Below are 22,917 nucleotides of genomic sequence, written 5' to 3'. Positions count from 1 at the left end.
GCTGACAATTAGCTTCCAATATTAAGAATAAAGAAGTGCTATTTCAGTTTCTGACCCCAATCAAGTAATCAAATATCATTTTTGCCCACATACATGCAGAGTATGTCATGAAACATACCTATGTTTCTGACCATGATTCCTTTAAGTTCATCCACTTGGGCTTGAGTCTCCATCACTTTATCTAAGCCCTTATTCTCAGAGTGATGCTTCTATAAAAGAAATGTGATTTAACTTATGATACCCAGACATTATTCACAATACGAAAACAAAAAGAAGAGGAATGACACTGAAGAAAGCTACAACATAGGCACAAAAGAGATGTCACTTCATTCAAAAATTGTTACCAGACCTAGGGAAAAAATATACAAAAGCATAAAATTTGTTACCATATGAAATATAAGTGTTATAGTATAAAAAGATCACCTTATTTCAAATGAAATAAAGCTAAGTATATTATATCAAATATACATCTGAGATTCCTGGGCAGAAGTAGGGTACTACATATTTTGTGTTCAGACAAGGAAGAAAGGAGAAAAGACTATAGTTGAGGCAGAGGTAACAGGTTAGGGAAAAGGTACTCTTAATCTTTTCCCATTTCTTGGGTGTGATGAGGTAGGGACTGGCCCAGCTTCTGGGCATCTTTTTTTGTATCTGTTGGGATCCGAGTATGCATGCTATTTTCATTGGCTTCTTATAGGATCTAAAAATGTAAGACACTGATTAGAGCATATATTTCGAAGTTATTATCTATAGCAAATAACTGTAGACTTCTTAATACACAACATTCCAGTCACTTCACTGTGCTAAGTGCTTCAAATATGGGATATTATTTAAACCATGCAAAAACTCTATGAAGATACCATTATTATTATTTCCATTATAGACAAGATCCTATACAGATTTGTTTGAGGTTCACACACATATATGGAGCTAAAGACAAACTGGCTAAATTGAAAGTTCTGCTGCCAGCTGAACCTATATACCTTTTTTCCCCTTAGGATGCGAACTCTTAGGATTTACTCTCAATGGCATTCATATATAACATAAAGCACGATTAATTATATTTATCATGTTGTCCACTATATCCCTAGTATTTATTTATCTTATAACTGGAAGTTTGTACTTTGTGACCACTTTCATACAATCATCCCTCCCCACAACCCCAGCTCTCTGATCTCCTTTTCTATGAGTTTGTTTTGAGATTATGAGTTTGTTATGAGAGCGTTTGTTAGTTTCTGTTGCACAACACATTACTGTTCGGTCACTAAGTCATGTCTGACTCTTTGAGATCCCATGGACTGCAGCACACCAGGTTCCCCTGTCCTTCACTATCTCCAAGAGTTTGTTCAAACTCATGTCCATTGAGTAGGTGTTGCTATCCAACCATCTCATCCTCTGTCACCCCTTCTCCTTTTGTCTTCAGTCTAACCCAGCATCAGGGTCTTTTCCAGTGAGCTGGCTGTTTGCATCAGGTATCCAAAGTACTGGAGCTTCAGCATCAGTCCTTCCAATGAACATTCAGGGTTGATATCCTTTAGGGCTGACTGGTTTGATCTCCTTGCTGTCCAAGGGACTCTCAAGAGTCTTCTCCAGCACCACAGTTCAAAAGCATCAGTTCTTCAGCACTCAACCGTCTTTATGCTGTGCTTAGTCGCTCAGTCATGTCTGACTCTTTAAGACCCCATGGACTACAGCCAGACAGACTCCTCTGTCCATAGTGACTCTCCAAGCAAGAATACTGGAGTGGGTTAAAAAAAAAAATACTGGAGTGGGTTGCCATGCCCTCCTCCAGGGGCTCTTCCCAAGCCAGGGATCAAACCCAGGCCTCCCGCATTGCAGGCAGATTGTTTACTGTCTGAGCCACCAGGGAAGCCCCAATCTTCTTTCTGGTCCAACTCTAACATCTGGACATGACTACTGGAAAAACCATAGCTTTGACTAGATGGATTGTGTCGGAAAAGTGGTATCTCTGCTTTTTAATACACTGTTTAGGTTTGTCATAGCTTTTCTTCCATGGAGCAAGCATCTTTTAATTTCATGACTGGAGTCACTGTCTGTAGTGATTTTGGAGCCCAAGAAAATAAAATTTGTTACTGATTCCACTTCCCCCCATCTATTTGGCATGAAATGATGGGACTAGATGTCATGATCTTTGTTTTTTGAATGGTGAGTTTTAAGCCAGCTTTTTCACTCTCCTCTTTCACTTTCATCAAGAGGCTCTTTAGTTCTTCGTTTTCTGCCATTAGGGTGGTTTCATCTGCAATATCCAAGGTTTTTGATATTTCTCCCAGCAGTCTTGATTCCATCTTGTGATTGATCTAGCCTGGCATTTCACATGATGTAGTCTTCATGTACGGAGAAGGCAATGGCAAGCCACTCCAGTACTCTTGCCTAGAAAATCCCATGGATGAAGGAGCCTGGGAGGCTGCAGTCCGTGGGGTCGCTAAGACTGAGTGACTTCACTTTCAATTTTCACTTTCACTCATTGGAGAAGGAAATGGCGACCCACTCCAGTGTTCTTGCCTGGAGAATCCCAGGGAGCGGGGAGCCTGGTGGGCTTCCGTCTATGGGGTCACAAAGAGTCGGACACAACTGAAGTGACTTAGCAGCAGTCTTCATGTAAGTTAAATAAGCAGAGTGACAATATACAGCCTTTACGTACTCCTTTCCCAATTTGGAACCAGTTCATTGTTCCGTGTCTGGTTCTAACTGTTGCTTCTTGACCTGCACACAGGTTTCTTAGGAGACAGGTAAGGTGGTTTGGTATTTCCGTCTATTTAAGAATTTGTTTCTTGCGATCCACACAGGCAAAGGCTTTTAGCACAGTCAATGAAGCAGAATGTTTTCTGAAATTCTCTTGCTTTTTCTATGATACAATGAATATTGGCAATTTGATCTCTGGTTCCTCTGTACTTTCTAAATTCAGCTTGTACATATGGAAGCTCTTGGTTCATGGATTGTTGAAGCCTAGTTTGAAGGTTTTTGAGCATTACCTTGTTAGCATGTGAAATGAGTGCAACTGTGAGATAGTTTGAACATTCTTTGGCATTGCCCTTCTTTGGGATTGGAATGTAAACTGGTATTTTTCAGTCCTGTGGCCACTGCTGAATTTTCCAAATTTGTTGGCATATTGAGTGCAGCACTTTCACAGCATCATCTTTTAGGAATTGAAATAGCTCAGCTGGAATTCCATCACCTCCACTAGCTTTGTTCATAGTGATGCTTCATAAGGCCCACTTGACTTCACATTCCAGGATGTCTGGCTCTAGGTGAGTGATCACAACATCATGGTTATCCAGGTCAAGACCTTTTTTGTACAGTTCTTCTGTATATTCTTGCCACCTCTTCTTAATATCCTCTGCTTCTGTTAGATCCATACCATTTGTCCTTTATTGTGCCCATCTTTGCATGAAATGTTCCCTTGCTGGCTCTAATTTTCTCAAAGAGATCTCTAGTCTTTCCTGTTCTATTGTTTTTTTCTATTTCTTTGCTTTGTTAACTTAAGAACCCTTTCTTACCTTTCCATGCTATTCTTTGGAACTCAATATTTCTATACATTTCAAAATGATCACAAACAGTAAGCTTAGTTATCATATGTCAAGATCCAAAAACATTATATAGTTACAACTATATATTTGCAACATGGCATATTTCATACCTGTGACTCTTTTACATTGCAACTCGAATTTTGTAACTCAGTCTCCTTCACCTATTTCTGTCCTACCCCCAACATTTTCCCTCTGGCAATCATGTATTTCTTCTCTGTATCTATATCCCTGTTAGTGTTTTATTATGTTTCTTTTTTTGATTCTACATGTAAGTGAAATCATACAGTACCTGTCTTTCTCTGACTTTTTTTCACCTGTCTTTCTCTGACTTTTTTTCACTTAGCAAGACATCCTCTAGATCCATCTGTGTTGCTGCAAGTGACAAGATTTCCTTCTTTTTTATGGCTGAGTAATACTCGTGTGTGTGTGTGTGTGTGTGTGTGTGTGTGTATACACATATCACATCTTCTTTATCCACTTATCTACTGATGCACGTTTAGGTTGTTTCCATATCTTGGATGTTGTAAATAATGCTTCAATAAACATAGGGGTGCCTGTGCCTTTTCTAATTAGTGTTTCTGTTTTCTTCAGATAAATACCCAGGAGTAGAATTGCTGATAATACGATAGTTCTATTTTTAAATTTTGGAGGAATCTCCATATTGTTTTCCATAGTGGCTGTACCAATTTACACTCCCATCAACAGTGAAGGAGGATTCCTTTTTCTCTACATCCTCACCAACACTTGTTCATTTCTTGCCTTTTGGACAACAGCCATTCTGACAAGTATGAGGTAATATCTCTCACTGTGGTTTTGATTTGCATTTCCTTGACAAAGAGTGATACTGTGTATCTTTTTCATGTGCCTGTTGGCCATCTGTCTGTATTCTTTGGAAAGACAGCTATTCAGCTCTTGTGTCCACTTTATAGTTGGTTTGTTTGTTAGATGTTGAAGTTTTATCAGTTCTTTGCACATTGTAGGTATTATCCCCTTATCAGATATATTGTTTGCAAATATCTTCTCCCTTTCAGTAGGCAACATTTTCATTTTGTTGGTAGTTTTCTTCACTGAGCAATAGCTTTTCAGTTTGATGTACTCCCATTTGTTTATTTTTACTTTTGTTTCTCTTGCCAGAGACATATCCAAAAAAACTATCAATACCAATGTCAAAGAGCATACTATGTTTTCTTCTAGAAGTTTTATGGTTTCAGGTCTTATATTTAAATCTTTAATCCATTTTAAATTTATTTCTGTCCAGAGTGTGAGAAAGTAGTCCAGTTTGATTCTTTTGCATGTAGCTGTCCAGATTTCCCAACACCATTTAGTGGAAAGGGAAAAAGACAGCTTTTTCCCCCACTGCATATTCCGGCCTTCTTTGTCATAGATTAATTAACCATATAAGCATGGGTTTATTTCTGGGCTCTCTATTCTATTCCACGGGCTTCCCAGGTGGCTCAGTGGTAAAGAATCCACCCCACCTGCCAATGCAGGAGATACAAGAGACACAGGTTCAATCCCTGGGTTGAGAAGATCCCCTGGACAAGGAAACAACAACCCACTCCAGCATTCCTGCCTGGAAAATCCCACAGACAAAGGAGCCTGGTACAGTCCATGGGGTCACAAAGAATTGGACAAGGCTGAGCATGCATGTATTCCATTCCACAGATCTATGTGTCTGTTTTTTTTTTTTTACAGTACCATACTGTTTTGACTATTGCAGTTTTGTAGGATAGCTTGAAATGAGGGAGTGTAATACATCAAGTTTTGTTCTTCTTTCTCAAGACAGTTCTGGCCATTCTGCCATCTTTTATGTCTCCACACAAATTTTAGAATTATTTGTTCTAGTTTTGTAAAAAAAAAAAAAAAATCACTGGTATTTTGATAGGGATAGCATTGCCTCTGTAGAATGCACAGCATTGTCTTTATTTTTAGTATAATCATTTTTAAAAATATAAATTCTTCAAATCCATGAGCACAGTGTATCTTTCCAACTTCTTCAATATCTTCCATATCTTTTATTAGGTTCTTAAAGTTTTCAGAGTACAGGTCTTTAACCTCTTTAGTTAAATGCATTCTTAAGTATTTTATTCTTTTTGATGTGATGGAAAGTGGGATTGTTTTCTTAATTTCTTTTTCTGATAGTCTGTTGTTAGTATATAGAAAGGCGATAGGTTTCTGTATAATTTTGTATCCTGCAATTGTACTGTATTATTTCTAATAATTGATTTTTTTGGTGGTATCTTTAGGATTCTCTATAGATAGTATGATGGTTATCTACAAAGAGAGACAATTTTGCTTCTTCCTTTTGAATTTGGATTCCTTGCATTTCTTTTTCGTATCTGATTACTGTAGCTAGGGGTTCCAACACTATGTTGAATAAAAGTGGTAAGAGTGGCATCCTTGTCTTATTCCTAATTTTAGAGGGAATGCTTTCAGTTTTTCACTTCTTAGTATGATGTTACCTGTAGGCCTGTCATCAGTTCAGTTTAGTCGCTCAGTCGTGTCCGACTCTCCGCGACCCCATGAATCACAGCACGCCAGGCCTCCCTGTCCATCACCAACTCCCGGAGTACACTCAAATTCATGTCCACAGAGTCGGTGATGCCATCCAGCCATCTCATTCTCCGTCTTCCCCTTCTCCTCCCGCCCCCAACCTTTCCCAGCATCAGAGTCTTTTCCAGTGAGTCAACTCGTCGCATGAGGTGGCCAAAGTATTGCAGTTTCAGCTTTAGCACAGTCCCTCCAATGAACATCCAGGATTGATCTCCTTTAGAATGGACTGGTTGGATCTCCTTGCAGTATAAGGGACTCTCAAGAGTCTTCTCCAACACCACAGTTCAAAAGCATCGATTCTTCGGCGATCAGCCTTCTTCACAGTCCAACTCTCACATCCATACATGACCACGGGAAAAACCATTGCCTTGACTAGACGGACCTTGGTTGGCAAAGTAATGTCTCTGCTCTTTAATATATTATCAAGGTTGGTCATAACTTTCCTCCAAGGAGCAAGCGTCTTTTAATTTCATGGCTGCAATCAGCATCTGCAGTGATTTTGGAGCCCAAAAAAATAAAGTCTGACACTGTTTCCACTGTTTTTCCATCTATTTCCCATGAAGTGATGGGACCAGATGCCATGATCTTTGTTTTCTGAATGTTGAGCTTCAAGCCAAACTTTTCACTCTCCTCTTTCACTTTCATCAAGAGGCTTTTTAGTTCCTCTTCACTTTCTGCCATAAGGGTGATGTCATCTGCATATCTGAGGTTCTTGATATTTCTCCCGGCAATCTTGATTCCAGCTTGTGCTTCTTCCAGCCCAGCGTTCCTCATGATGTACTCTGCATATAAGTTAAATAAGCAGGGTGACAATATATAACCTTGATGTACTCCTTTTCCTATTTGGAACCAGTCTGTTGTTCCATGTCCAGTTGTAACTGTTGCTTCCTGACCTGCAATACAGGTTTCTCAAGAGGCAGGTCAGGTGGTCTGGTATTCCCATCTCTTTCAGAATGTTCCACAGTTTATTGTGATCCACACAGTCAAAGGCTTTGGCATAGTCAACGAAGCATAAATAGATGTTTTTCTGGAACTCTCTTGCTTTCTCCATGATCCAGAGGATGTTGGCAATTTGATCTCTGGTGCCTCTGCCTTTTCTAAAACCTGCTTGAACATTTGGAAGTTCACGGAATCCCCTATATATGTCAATTAAGTCCAACTATGTGTAATGTGTTGTTTAAGACCAGTGTTTCCTCACTGATTTTCTGTCTGGATGATCTGTCCATTGAGGTAAGTGTGGTATTAAACTCTCCTACTATTGTGTTGCTATCAATTTCTCACTTTATGTCTATTAATATTTGCCTTATATATTTAGGTGCTCCTATGCTGGGTGCATATACATTTACAATTGTTGTATCTTCTTGGATTAATTCCTTTATCATTAAGTAATGTCTGACTCACTGGAAAAGACTCTGATGCTGGGAGGGATTGGGGGCAGGAGGAGAAGGGGACGACAGAGAATGAGATGGCTGGATGGCATCACCGACTCCATGGACATGAGTTTGAGTGAACTCCGGAAACTGGTGATGGACAGGGAGGCCTGGCGTGCTGTGATTCATGGGGTCGCAGAGTGTCGGACACGACTGAGCGACTGAACTGCACTGAACTGAACTGAATGTCTTTGTCTCTTAGTTTTTGTTTTAAAGTCTATTTTCTCTGATATAAATATTGCTATCCCAGTTTCCCTTTCATTTCTATTTGCATGGAATAAACTTTCCCATCCCTTCACTTTCCGTTTTTGTCTTTAGAGCCACACTAAGTCCCCTGTAGGCAGTATATATATAGGTTTTGTTTTGTTATCCATTCAGCCACTCTGTGTCTTTTAACTGGAGCACTTAGTCCATTTCCATTTAATTACTGATAGGTATGTACTTACTGCCATTTGTTAATTGTCTTTCAGTTGTTTTTTTACTTCTCTTTTGTTCCTTTGCTTTCATCCCTTGTGATTTGATTAGTATCTTTTGTGTTATATTTGGATTTCTTTCCCTTTGTGTGTATCTAGTATAGGTTTTCTGGTTTATGATTATCATAAGGTTTGTATATAACAATCTGTATATATCTACATAATTATTTTAAGTTGCTCATCTCTTAAGTAAAAATGTTATTAAAACCCTACATTTTTATGCCCCCTCCCACAGTTACTGTTTTGACATCATATTTTATGCCTCTTTTTGTTTTGAAATCCCTTATTGTGGTTATGGGTGATTTTACTCCTTTTGTAATCCTCCTCATAGCTTTATATGTGGTTGGTTTAGTAACTTTACTGTGTATTTGCCTTTACCAATGAGATTGCTCCTTTCATAATTTTCATATTTCTTCTTGCAACCTTTTTTTCGGCTTGGAGAAGCCCCTTAAACATTTCCTTTAAAGCAAGCCTGGTGGTGATGAACTCTTTTAGCTTTTGTTTATCTGTAAAACTTTCTATTTCTCTATCAACTCTGAGTGAAAGCCTTGTTGAGGATTCTTGGTTGTCAGCTTTTCCCTTTTACAACTTTAAAAATATGTTACTCCCTTCTGCCCTTCAGGGCTCCTGTTGCAAAGTCAATTGATAGTTTTATGGGAATTTCCTTGTGTGCAACATTTTGCTTTTCCCCAGCTGCTTTTAATATTCTCTCTTTATCTTTAATTTTTGCCATTTTAATTACAACGTCTTGGTGTTGTCCTCTTTGGGTGGATCCTGTGGGAACTCTCCGTGCTTGCTGGACCTGGATATCTGTTTCTTTCCCCGAGTTAAGGAAGTCTTCAGTTAATTTGCTTTCAAATATGTTCTTTGCCCCCTTTTCTCCCTTCTTCTGGGAGCCCTATCATGCAAATGTTAGTACCTCTGATGTTGTTTCAGAGGTTTCTTAAACAGTACTCATTTTTTTTAATTCTTTTTTCTTTTTTTCTGTTGTGACTTTAGTGATTTCCACTACTCTGTCTTAGAGCTCACTGATCCATTCCTCTGTATCATACAATTCACTGTTGATTCCTTCTAGTGTATTTATTTCAGTTATTGTATTCTTCATCTTTGCTTGGTCATTCTTTACATATTCTAATTCTTTGCTAAGAAATTCTAATTTCTCACTCTGTTAATCCAATCATTTATTGGGTTCTTTGATCATCTTACAATCACTACCTTGAGTTCCTTATTGGGTAGGTTGCTTATGTCCACTTCACTTAGCTCTTCTCATGGGCTTTTCTCTTGTTCTTTCATTTGCAACATGTTCCTCTCATTTTGCCTAATTTCCTTTTTAATTTCTATGTATTTGGTGAGTTGATTAAATTTCCTGACCTTGAAGAAGTGGCCTTTTCTAGGAAACATCCTATGAATCCTAGCAATGCATTTCCCTCTGGTCACCAGAGCCGTATGCTGTAGGGACAGTACCTACACAGGCTGTGTGGGTCCTTCTGTTGTGGACTATCTGGTAGGCATGGCTGGATGTATGTATATAAGTATTTCCTAGTGGAAGTATGAAACAAACCAACTGAAATAAACACTCATAACTATTTAAATGAACTTCATTCCCACAGGATGCATATTTAGAAGTATAATCCTCAAAAAGGTATTAAAAACAACACTTACAGGAGAAATAAAGAGGAAATTATTCAATGACAGTGAGTCCTTTTTTCTCTTCACAACACTATCATAGATAAAACTTATGTCTTTGCACTCGTATGGTTTGATGGATAAAAAGTAAGCATTCTTTAATGCAAAATAAGACCACAATGAGATACCATTACACATCCACAAGGATGAATAACAAGTGTTGGCAAGTATGCAGAAACACTGGAAGTGCTAGTGGGACTATAAATGGTACAACCAACCACTTTGGAAAAAAGTTTGATGATTCATTATAAAATTAAACATCATTTAACATATGACCCAGGGATTCCACCCCTAGGTATTTACCAAACAAAAATAAACACATGTCTGTGCAAAGACTTGTACATGGATGTTCATAATAGTTTTGTTGGTGATAGCTGAAAACTGGAAGTAATTCAAATATCCAGCAACAGGTGAATGGATAAACAAATTGTGTTATATGCATATACTACTACTCAGAAAAAAAGGAAACTACCGATTTATACAATATGGATCAATATCAAAAACCTTACACTGAGCAAAACAAGGAAGATACAAGAGTATATTATGTATGATTCCATTTATAAGAAATTCTAGGAAAGATAAAACTAATTTATGGTGACAAAAATAGAGCAGCGGTTGCCTCAGGGAATGACCTGACTACATAGGAACATGAGGAATCCTTTAGGGTCATGAGATGTTTTGTATCTGAAAAAAGTGTATAAATATGTATATGTATGTATATATGTATGTATATGTATAATATGTATATATATATGTATAAATTCACTGAACTGAGAATATTCATACAGATAAACAGACTTTCAAACGACTAACTGAGCTACCCAAAAATTAAATTTACCTTGTGGGAGGGTAGAGGTTAATGTACAGGTTAAGACACCATTTGGCAGGTTGAGTGGATTTACACATTAAATGGGTAGTTGAAGTAGATGATCTTTAATCTCAATCATGAGATACTTTGACCACCATTTACAGAGAATATCACTTTCCATCCTAAAATGGCCCATTTATATATAAATTTTTTAATCTAGGAAGTTTTACTATCTTGGCATATAACAGTCAGAAAAATACACTGCAGGTCAGGGTCCCCTATATTCATAGTTCTTTAAAGTAATAAAGAAGATATGAATCAAATACTATATCCCAAGAAAGATCTTACCAGCTGTGCAGCCAAGACACTTGAGAACTCACTATTCATGGCATATGGGAGTGCTGTTTGTGCTCTTGAACCATATGTAGTCTGGAACCTCTTCTTTATCTCATTCAGAAAATTAAAGGCTCGCGAACGCTCAAAATCCTGAGGAGATGAATACAGAGTTAACACTAAACAAAAATGATATGGATGATTAACAACAACCATAAGAACAGCTAACATTTACTGAGCAATGATTCTATGTTGAGGAACTGACCTCATTTTACAGATAAAGAAACAAAGGCTCTGAAAAGAAACTAACTTGCCAAAGGTGAAACTAGTAAATGAAAGAGCTGAGTCGAATCCAAATGTTAGATTACTGCCAACTAAGATAACAGTACCTAGGTTAGCGTCTTAAGAGCAGGAATTGGGTTTTACTCCATCCATATCTTTCACAGGATCTATTAGAAAGCCCAGCACAAGATGCTTGAGAAATCCGTAGTAAAAGTACAGTTTTTCACACACAAAAATAACACTGTTGACATAAACTTTTAATTAACTTTTTTCAATAGTGGTAGTATATTTGAAAATATCAAGGAATGTACTCTTGTCTAGTCCCAGTCAAAAAGTGTGTGTATGTTTATAACCTATACACAAAAGTACAATTATAGCTCAAGAAATTTAAGACTCAACTCTGACCATCCCAAATTTAATTCTATTTCTCACCTACTCCCAGCACTTTCACATCAGTCATTTCAGACATAACTGGATTTTTAAAACAATTTTAGAAAATACTGTGAAACCAGAGAATGTAAGTCATTGTGATAATCACTCTGGTTGACACACATCTCCATTTCACCTAAGATGAGTAGTCTAAGCCAAGAGTTCTTAAAGTTGAGTCAATGGTCCAAATTCAAAGGGCCAATGTACTTGGATTAAAAAAAAAAATCCCATCATTATTTTCACCAATCTTTAACTCAAATTTCAACTGTGAATGTAGTAACAGAGTAGTATTAAACAGTACCTGGGACTCTGTCACCAAGAGAAGTCTTTTTCGCATATATCATCAGTTACAGACATCTCTCAAAATATCAATAATACTTATCAGCACATCAAAACTATGTTTATTAAACCCATGACTATATCTTGTTATTAGTGAATTCATAAAGAAGCATATATTACTAAACCAATATTTAAACTATTTTGAATACTGTGAAAGTGAAAGTCACTCAGCTGTGTCCAACTCTTTGCGACCCCATGGACTGTAGCCTGCCAGGCTCCACTGTCCATGAAATCTCCAGGCCAGAATACCGGAGTGGGTAGCTGTTCCCTTCTCCAGGGGATCTTCCCAACTCAGGAATCAAACCCAGGTCTCCTGAATTGCAGGCAGATTCTTTATCAACTGAGCCACCAGGGAAACCCTGAACACTGAATTTCAACATAATTGGTATTACTGCTGCTGCTGCTGCTGCTGCTGCTAAGTCACTTCAGTCGTGTCCGACTAGTGTGACCCCATAGACGGAAGCCCACCAGGCTCCCCCATCCCTGGGATTCTCCAGGTACTAGGTTGGTGCAAAGGTAATTTCAATTTTGCATTGTTGAACTTTGCCATTTGATATTGAAATACATTTTTAAATACATGTGGTTATGTTATATATCATTTTAATGAGCATTTCTTGTTTTATGATATTTGATAATTAATTATTACTTGCTAACTATATGTATTTTAGACTATGGAGATAATATTAGGCAAAAAGCAACTCTGACTGATTTTCTTATCTGAATTCAATATGGGTCATAGCTGCAGAGAAAACACGTAACATCAACGTGTCTGGCCCAGGAACTGCTAACAAATGTACAGTTCAAAAAGTTTTCCAAAGAAATCAAGTCTTGACAATAAGAACCACAGTAGCTGGCCATCAGAAGATGACAATAACTAACTGAGAGTATCAACAAAGCTGATCCTCTTACATCTACATGAGAAGCTACCCAAGAACTCAATGTTGACCATTTGGCAATTGAGGAAATTGGTAAGGTGAAAAAGTTTGATAAGTGGTTGCCTACTGTTACTGTTCAGTCACTCAGTTGTGTCCGACTATTTGCGACCCAATGGACTGCAGCACACCAGGCTTCCCTGTCCTTCACCATCTACCAGAGCTTGCTCAAAATCATGTCCATTGAGTCAGTGATGCCATACAACCATCTTATCCTTTGTCGTCCCCTTCTCCTCCTGCCTTCAATACTTTCCAGCATCAGGGCCTTTTCTAATGAGTCGGCTCTTTGCATTAGGTGGCCAAAGTATTGGAGCTTCAGCATCAGTCCTTCCAATGAATAGTCAGGGATGATTTCCTTTAGGATTGACTGGCTTGATCTCCTTGCAGTCCAAGGGACTGTCAAGAGTCTTCTCCAACACCACAGTCAAAGGCATCAATTCTTCAATGTTCAGCCCTCTTTACGGTCCAACTCTCACATCCATACATGACTACTGGAAGAACCATAGCTTTGACTATATGGACCTTTGTTGGCAAAGTAATGTCTCTGCTTTTTAATGTCTAGGTTGGTCATACTTTCTCTTCCAAGGACCAAGCACCTTTTAATATTATGGCTGCAGTCACCATCTCCAGCAATTTTGGAGCCCAACAAAATAAAGTCTGTCACTCTTTCCATTGTATTTGCCATGACATAATGGGAAAAGATGCCATGATCTTTGGTTTTTGAATGTTGAGTTTTAAGTCAGCTTTTTCACTCTCCTCTTTCACCTTCATCAAGAGGTTCTTTAGTTCTTCGCTTTCTGCCATAAGGGTGGTGTCATCGGCATATCTGAGGTTATTGATATTTATCCCATCAATCTTGATTCCAGCTTGTTCTTCATCCAGTCCAGCATTTTGCATGATGTACACTGCATGTAATTAAATAAACAGGGTGACAATATACAGCCTTGACATATTCCTTTCCCAATTTGAAACCAGTCTGTTGTTCCATGTCCTGTTCTAAGTGTTGCTTCTTGACCTGCATACAGGTTTTGCAGGAGGCAATTAAGGTGGTTTGGTAGTCCCATCTCTTTAAGAATTTTCCAGTTTGTGATTCACAGAGTCAAAGGTTTTAATGTAGTCCATGAAGAAGTTGATGTTTTTTTAAAACATTCTCTTGATTTTTCTATGATCCAACAGATGTTGGTAATTTCATCTCTCTCTCTGGTTCCTCTGCCTTTTTTAACTCCAACTTGAACATCTGGAAGTTTACAGTTTATGTACTATAGAAGTCTGGCTTGGAGAATTTTGAGCATTACTTTGCTAGCATGTGAAATGAGTGCGATTGGGCAGTAGTCTGAACATTCTTTGAAACTGCCCTTCTTTGGCACTGGAATGAAAACTGATCTTTTCCAGTCCTGTGGCCACTGCTGAATCTTTTAAATTTGCTGGCATATTGAATGCAGCACTTTAACAGCATCATCTTTCAGGATTTGAAATAGCTCAGCTGGAATTCCATCACCTACACTATCTTTGTTCATAGTGATGTTTCCTAAGGCCCACTTGACTTTGCCCTTCAAGATGTATGGCTCTATGTGAGTGATCACACCATCACAGTTATCTGGGTCATGAAAATCTTTTTGTATAGTTCTTCTGTGTACTCTTGCCACCTCTTAGTATCTTCTGCTTCTGTTAGGTGCATACTGTTACTGTCCTTATTGTGCTCATCTTGGCGTGAAATGTTCCCTTGGTATCACTAATTTTCTTGAAGAAATCTCGGGTCTTTCCCATTGTATTGTTTTCTTCTATTTCTTTGCATTGTTCACTTAGAAGTCTTTCTTATCTCTTGTTGCTATTCTTTGGAACTCTCCATTCAGATGGGTATATCTTTCCTTTTCTCCTTTGCCTTTTACCTCTCTTCTTTTCTCAGTTATTTGTAAGGCCTCCTCAGACAACCTTTTTGCCTCCTGAGCCGACCACAAATCAAAAAAGAATCATCATTTTGAAGTGTTATCTTCTCTCATTCTACACAACAACAACAAACCACTTCTTGGTTGGATTGTGATGTACGACAGAAGCTGGATTTTACACAACAACCAGCTCAGTGGTTGAACTGAGATGAAGCCAAAGCACTTCCCAATGCCAAACTTGCACCAAGAAAAAAAAAAGAGGTATTAGTTTGGTTCTCTGCTGCCCATCTGATCCACTACAGCTTTCTGAATCTTGGCAAAACCATTAACATCTGAGAAGTGTGCTCAGCAAATTAAGGAGATGCACCAAAAATTGCAATGCCTGCAGCCAGCATCAGTCAACAAAAAGGGCCTAGTTCTTCTATGCAACAATGCCTGGCCACTTGTCACATAACCAATGCTTCAAAAGTTGAATGAATTGGGCTATGAAGTTTTGCCTCATCTGCCATATTCACTTGACCTCTTGCAAACTGACTACCATTTCTTCAAGCATCTCAACAACTTTTTGCAAGGAAAATGCTTCCACGACCAACAGCACACAGGAAAAGCTTTCCAAGAGTTCATCGAATCCTGAAGCATGGATTTTTTTGCTACAGGAATAATCAAGCTTATTTCTCACTGGAAAAAACGTGTTGATTGTAATGGTTCTTATTTTGATTAATAAAGATGTGTTTGAGCCTAGTTATAATGATTTAAAATTCAGAGTTCAAAACCGCTATTACTTTTCAGCAACCTAATAAAATCATGCATTTAAAAAATTCTGGGAGGGATCCATGAGCAGCAGTGAGGTCTGTGATACAATAAACGTTAAGAACCATGACCTAGGGCAATCATGCCAATTCCATGCCTCTTGTCTATGATCAATTTAAAAATAAGGACATAACCTAGTCCTAGCCAATAAGGCATGAAAAGTCCACTTTGAAAGTGGGAGAAGGGAAAGGTGTGCCTCTGGGAAGTTTCCTCATTTCTGCAGGAAGAGACTTGAGAAGACATAGCCCCTCTTTTCTGGACACAAATAAACAAGCACATAGCTCTTTGAAACCATAAGGGAAATGTGTCCAAGAATAAGTCGACACTAGGACTGCAGAGAGGAGAGAGGACCTTGATGACACTGTTAAGGTACTGAGCATTTTGCATCAAACAACAAATACTCAGAAAACAACATACCAATGTAAACTACGGGTTTACAAAGTTGATTATAATCTGTTGTGATTTTGTTTTCCCAAAGTCAACATACGTTAAAAAATTCACTAACTACTGATTAGAGGAGTGAAATAATCTATCTACTATTTCAGATAAATTTTGAGAGGGTCTTATACTGAAGAATCATAATAATGAACATCTATTCTCACTATACAATAAATTAAGTGTAGAAGTTATAATAAAAGGTTCAGCTAAAACTCTACAAAACCAAACTGACTGGCATATACCCAGATACCAACTTTTTCTGTGAATTGCTGCTCTATATGACAAATGCAAAGCATAAAAAGAAATTTTGAGCTATAGAAAGTTATATTTGCATCAGCTTTACCCACCACAGATACAGATAATTAAGAACTAACTCTAATAATGTTACACAGTTAAAGAGCAACATGTCCTCAAATTACTTACATCATCAGTGATACAAAGATATACAATCCTGTCTTGGCAGATGTAATGAAACAGATAACTGCAGAATAAAAGATATAAAACTTACTGTGGTTATGAGCAATATCTCTTTCACTTCTATCTTCTATCTACGTATAAGAAATTTTAGAACTGTCAACATGACCATATTATTTACAAATACTGTCTATTTTCCCTCTCCCCTATATACCTATTTCTCCCCAGTCAAACTTGATAGACATAAATAAGAAATTAAAACAAGGTCTCTATCCTATCTAAATAGTGCAACATCATGCACATCATCCATAAAAATAATATCTAAGAAAGCATACTTGGACTGTCTTTGCAATGTTGCATGGCATCCCAGATCTTAGTTCCCTGACCAGGGATTGAACCCAGGCCCCAGCAGGGAAAGCACTGAATCCTAACCACCGGACCACTAGGGAAGTCTCTTAAGGTTTGAATAATCTCTAGGGAAGATTCTTAGGGCTTGTATAAGAGATGATATCTGAAGGACACATAATTAAGATAAACCCCCAAATGGGCCACACAGAGCAAACATTTTTTTCTACCAGATACTTAACAATAACATATATTTGGCATCAACTCGGAGCCAGTTACTGGGCTAGGTGATGAGGATACAAATAAGCAAAATGATCAGTCCCTGCCTTCAGAGAATGAAAGTGCAGGCAATCATGGAACTGCGTAGTAAGGAGGATGATAAAGAGTTAGAGGGAAGGGAAAGAGTCAAAGGCAGGATATGGTGCTATGGGGATACAGAAGAGACACCTATATCTATATAGAAGAGTTTGGCAAAGGGTAACTGGAGGACGTGCCGGAGCAAATAATGTCTGAGCTGAACCTGAAGACTAAGTAAGAGATGGCAAGAAGAACAAGTAAAGAGAGTTCTGGAATGAGAGACCAACAAGCTTAAGGGCTTTGAGATAAAACAGCACATAATGGGTTTGAAAGTAAAATTAATAAACATGGATAAAGTACAGAAGAGAAGACTCTACACAGGGACACCAGATGGTCAACACCGAAATCAGATTGATTATATTCTTTGCAGCCAAAGATGGAGAAGCTGTATACAGTTAGCAAAAACAAGACCGGGAGCTGACTGTGGCTCAGATCATGAACTCCTTATTGCCAAATTCAGACTTAAATTGAGGAAAGCAGGGAAAACCACTAGACCATTCAGATATGACCTCAATCAAATCCCTTATGACTATACAGTGGAAGTGAGAAATAGATTTAAGGGACTAGATCTGATAGACAGAGTGACTGATGAACTATGGACGGAGGTTCATGACATAGTACAGGAGACAGGGATCAAGACCATCCCCATGAGAAAGAAATGTAAAAAAACAAAATGACTGTCTGAGAAGGCCTTACAAATAGCTGTGAAAAGAAGACAAGCGAAAAGCAAAGGAGAAAAGGAAAGATATACCCATTTGAATGCAGAGTTCCAAAGAATAACAAGGAGAGATAAGAAAGCCTTCCTCAGCGATCAATGCAAAGAAATAGAGGAAAACAACAGAATAGGAAAGACAAGAGATCTCTTCAAGAAAATTAGAGATACCAAGGGAACATTTCATGCAAAGATGGGCTCGATAAAGGACAGAAATGGTATGGACCTAACAGAAGCAGAAGATATTAAGAAGAGGTGGCAAGAATACACAGAAGAACTGTACATAAAAGATCTTCACCACCAAGATAATCACGATGGTATGATCACTCACATAGAACCAGACATCTTGGTATGTGAAGTCAAGTGGGCCTTAAAAAGCATCACTAGGAACAAAGCTAGTGGAGGTGACGGAATTCCAGTTGAGCTATTTCAAATCCTGAAAGATGATGCTGTGGAAGTGCTGCACTCGATATGCCAGCAAATTTGGAAAACTCAGCAGTGGCCACAGGACTGGAAAAGGTCAGTCTTCATTCCAATCCCAAAGAAAGGCAATGCCAAAGAATGCTCAAACTAACTCACAATTGCACTCATCTCACACACTAGTGAAGTCATGCTCAAAATTCTCCAAGCCAGGCTTCAGCAATACGTGAACTGTGAACTTCCAGATGTTCAAGCAGGTTTTAGAAGAGGCAGAGGAACCAGACCTCAAATTGCCAACATCCGCTGGATCATGGAGAAAGCAAGAGAGTTCCAGAAAAACATCTATTTCGGCTTCATTGACTATGCCAAAGCCTTTGACTGTGCGGATCACAATAAACTGTGGAACATTCTGAAAGAGATGGGAATACCAGACCACCTGACCTGCCTCTTGAGAAACCTGTATGCAGGTCAGGAAGCAACAGTTAGAACTGGACATGGAACAACAGACTGGTTCCAAATAGGAAAAGGAGTACATCAAGGTTGTATATTGTCACCCTGCTTATTTAACTTATATGCTGAGTAAGTACATCATGAGGAACGCTGGGCTGGAAGAAGCACAAGCTGGAATCAAGATTGTCGGGAGAAATATCAAGAACCTCAGATACGCAGATGACACCACCCTTATGGCAGAAAGTGAAGAGGAACTAAAAAGCCTCTTGATGAAAGCGAAAGAGGAGAGTGAAAAGGTTGGCTTGAAGCTCAACATTCAGGAAACGAAGATCATGGCATCTGGTCCCATCACTTCATGGAAAATAGATGGCGAAACAGTGGAAACAGTGTCAGACTTTATTTTTGGGGGCTCCAAATCACTGTGGATGCTGATTGCAGCCATGAAATTAAAAGACGCTCACTCCTTGGAAGGAAAGTTATGACCAACCTAGATAGCATATTAAAAAGCAGAGACATTACTTTGCCAACCAAGGTCCGTCTAGTCAAGGCTATGGTTTTTCCCATGGTCATGTATGGATGTGAGAGTTGGACTGTGAAGAAAGCTGATCGCCGAAGAATTGATGCTTTTGAACTGTGGTGTTGGAGAAGACTCTTGAGAGTCCCTTGGACTGCAAGGAGATCCAACCAGTCCATTCTAAAGGAGATCAGTCCTGGGCGTTCATTGCAAGGACTGATGCTGAAGCTGAAACTCCAATACTTTGGCCACCTCATGCGAAGAGTTGACTCACTGAAAAAAAAAAAAAAAAAACCTCTGATGCTCGGAGGGATTAGGGGCAGGAGGAGAAGGGGACGACAGAGAATGAGATGGCTGGATGGCATCACCGACTCAATGGACGTGAGTTTGCGTGAACTCCAGGAGTTGGTGATGGACAGGGAGGCCTGGCGTGCTGTGATTCTTGGGGTCGCAAAGAGTCAGACACGACTGAGCCTCTGAACTGAAAGTACAGAATTTACGGTACAAAAATAAATGGCTTCCACAAAGGAGGTTTTAAGTAAGCAAATACTTTCAAATCTTGTATAAGATTTTCAAGTCTCACTATATATAATCCTAAGAACAACGATCAAGCATCAAACAGTCTTAGCAAGGGGATAGTGTGATCAGAACTGCCACGGAAAAGGATGCTTTGGCTAGAGTATGATAACTGACCAAAAGGAGAAGGTAGGAGACTACTGAAGTAGAACAGTGAAGGAAACAAACTAAAGTACTATGGGCAACAGAGAAGAAGGAACAGAGAAAAGAACTTGAGGACTGGCTACTGCGGTTGAGGCAGAAGGATAACTCGATTTTGCTTCCCAGATTTCTACCCTGAGCAAGTAGATAGACAAGAGTAGCTGGTGAATTGTATCATTAATGTTCACATAGAGGTTTGATGTGAATTAAAAGGAGGTATTGGAACTCAAATGTCTTCCTCCACCACTCTGAAACTGTTCACATCAACTCCACCAATCATTTCCACACTCCACATCCAGTGGCTCTCTCTGACACATTTGATACTGCTGACCACTTCCTTCCTCTAGAAACTGCTCTCTCTTCACTAGATTTCTTGACATCAGGCTTGCCTGGTTTATATGGTAATCTCTTTCCTTCTCTGTTGATGCTTTCCAGCATCCTCAGCCCCCTGCTTTTCTCACAAAGACTCCTTGGAGGGTGGCACCCACTTTCATGTTTTGCTGCCAATACTGTTTTCAGCTAATACAATTACACTGATTTCCAAATCTAAATCTGACCTATCTCCTGAGCTCAAGGTCTGAATATGCTACTGTTGGCTAGACATATCTAACTAGACAGCCTTTTCATACTTTTCATGGGGTTCTCAAGGACTTTGAAAGTTCTTTGGAAAGACGGATGCTGAAGCTGAAACTCCAATACTTTGGCCACCTGATGCAAAGAACTGACTCATTGGAAAAGACCCTGATGCTGGGAAAGACTGAAGGCAGGAAAAGAAGGGGATGACAGACGATGAGATGGTTGGATGGCATCACTGACTCAATTGACATGGGTTTGGGTAAACTCTGGGAGTTGGTGATGCACAGGGAGGCCTGGTGTGCTGTGGTTCATGGGGTTGCAAAGAGTCAGACATGACTGAGTGACTGAACTGACTGAACTGATACCACACTTAGAATTGATGCTTTCAAACTGTGGTGCTGGAGAAGACTCGAGAGTTCCTTGGACAGCAAGGAGATCAAACCAGTCAATCTTAAAGGAAATCAATCCTGAATACTCATTGAAAGGACTGATGCTAAAGATGAAGCTCCAATACGTTGGCCACCTGATGCAAACAGCTGACTCATTGGAAAAGACTCTGATGCTAGGAAAGATTGAAGGCAGAAGGAGAAGAGGTCGACAGAGGGAGAGATGGTTGGATGACATCACTGATTCAAGGGATGTGAACTTGGGCAAACTCCAGGAGACGATGAGGGACTGGCATGCTGCAGTCCATTGGGTCACAAAGAGTCGGACACAACTTGGTGACTGAACAACAATAACAAAACCACACTTGGGAGTACCTTGCTGTAAAGACCACAGGAGGTAATGAGGTACAGTTGTTGCCATCAAGGAGCAGCCTATAATCAGGGGACAGAGACAAAAAAATGAAGATTGCAATTGTAACACATTGTCAGAAGTGCTATAATGGATAAACACAGGATACTATGGAGACACATAAAAAGGGGGCACCTGGAATAGTCTTGGAGTTTTCAGGGGTTTCTAGAAGAGGAAACATAAGTTCAGGAAGACAAACTCAAATTTTGTCAAAGTAACAGCTATTACAGAGGCTAGAAAGAGAACGAACCCAGAACTGATATGCATATAGCTAAGTATGGCTGAAGAACAAAACTGAGGGCTCAAGTAATGAGAGATGAGGCCAGAAGAGGCAGATCTTGAAGAATTTTTCAAGTTGTGTTAAGAAACTTTACCCTGAGTACCTACTGAAGCAAGGGACATTATTAGAATTGCCCTTTTAGAAAGATTAAAGTGAAAACAGAAAGTATTTCATTTGGGACCTGTAAAATGAGCAAAAATGTACCAGGGGGCGTAGGAGGGGAAGGACATTCCAAGATGCAAAATCAAGAAAAAAATATATATACCAAAGCTTAAAATAGCACAGATAGGTCTGGGAATGACAAAGATATCTATAGAGACAAAGATAGAAAAGTCAGAAATAGACAAAATAATGAAGGCTTAGTTTGGGTTTTAAGCAAGAAAGTATAATCTTAGGAATTAAATACAGATTTAAGGAGGGACCAACTAGAAGCAGAAAAACCAGCTGTGGTTTAGCCGCTCAGTCATGTCCAACTCTTTGCAACCCCATGGACTGTAGGCTGTCAGGCTCCTCTGTCCATGGAATTCTCCAGGCAAGAATACTGGAGTGGGTTGCCATTTTCTTCTCCAGGAGACCTTCCTGACCAAGGGATCAAACCTGTGTCTCCTGTGCTTCAGGTGATCCACATTGCAGGCGGATTCCTTACTGACGCCACCAGGGAAGCCGAAAAAACCAGTTAGGAGGACATCTTCAGGAATGAGAAACAATGAATGCCTGAACAAACACTATGATGAATGTGGAGAGAGAAGACTGAAATACCTCTAGTAGCAGAATGACAAAAATTTGGTGAAGAAGTCAATTGTGATTCTGAAGTTTTAAGGTTAGCCAGCTGAATGACTGGTGATGCTATTAATGAAAGAAAGAAATAGCAAGAAGAAGGTCAGATTTCAGGAAAAAATGATTTTCATACAGTAAAATGGAACTTTTTCTTTTGGTATACAGTAATAACACTGGAAAAGACCCTGATGCTGGGAAAGATTGAAGGCGGGAGGAGAAGGGGATGACAGAGGATGAGATGATTGGATGGTATCACCAACACAATGGACATGGGTTTGGGTGGACTCTGGGAGTTGGTGATGGACAGGGAAGCCTGGCACACTGCAGTCCATGGGGTCACAAAGAGTCAGAAATGACTGAGTGAACTGAACTGATTGAAATAAAAGATATCTTTGATTGGGATGATGGAACATGATTTTAGGAAAGAAACCAAGGTAGAAGCTTAAAAAGAAAGAAACAACTCAGTGACGGATACTTACTCCAAATGAGACCAGGTAGGGCTGGGTAAGGATGCAGGTAGAAAAGACAAGGCAGATGAGTAACATTGCTTTCTTGCAGTATAACCACATTTTCATTGGATTACACGGTCTATCTTCCCTTAGAGTTAGATATG

The 22,917-nt window shown here is 39.2% G+C and overlaps 1 protein-coding gene across 3 annotated transcripts in view; it reads right to left on the bottom strand.

Annotated features, from left to right (window-relative positions):
- VAMP7 (vesicle associated membrane protein 7) overlaps positions 1-22,917 on the bottom strand; it is a 90,860-nt gene that overhangs the window by 46,005 nt on the left and 21,938 nt on the right. For all 3 annotated transcript variants that reach the window (XM_055438092.2, XM_055438093.2, XM_088834221.1), the window contains exons 3-5: positions 16,371-16,428; positions 10,847-10,984; positions 119-209 (exon numbers count right to left, since the gene is read on the bottom strand). In XM_055438092.2, the coding sequence (XP_055294067.1) occupies positions 119-209; positions 10,847-10,984; positions 16,371-16,428 (287 nt within the window). The remainder of the gene's footprint in view (positions 1-118; positions 210-10,846; positions 10,985-16,370; positions 16,429-22,917) is intronic.

Source organism: Moschus berezovskii, chromosome X, assembly GCF_049115385.1.
Source record: "Moschus berezovskii isolate FMDL1 chromosome X, NW_MosBer_1.0, whole genome shotgun sequence".
Lineage (NCBI taxonomy): Eukaryota > Metazoa > Chordata > Mammalia > Artiodactyla > Moschidae > Moschus > Moschus berezovskii.
The sequence above is the reverse complement of the archived record's forward strand: the minus strand, read 5'-3'. Positions and strand labels throughout refer to the sequence as shown.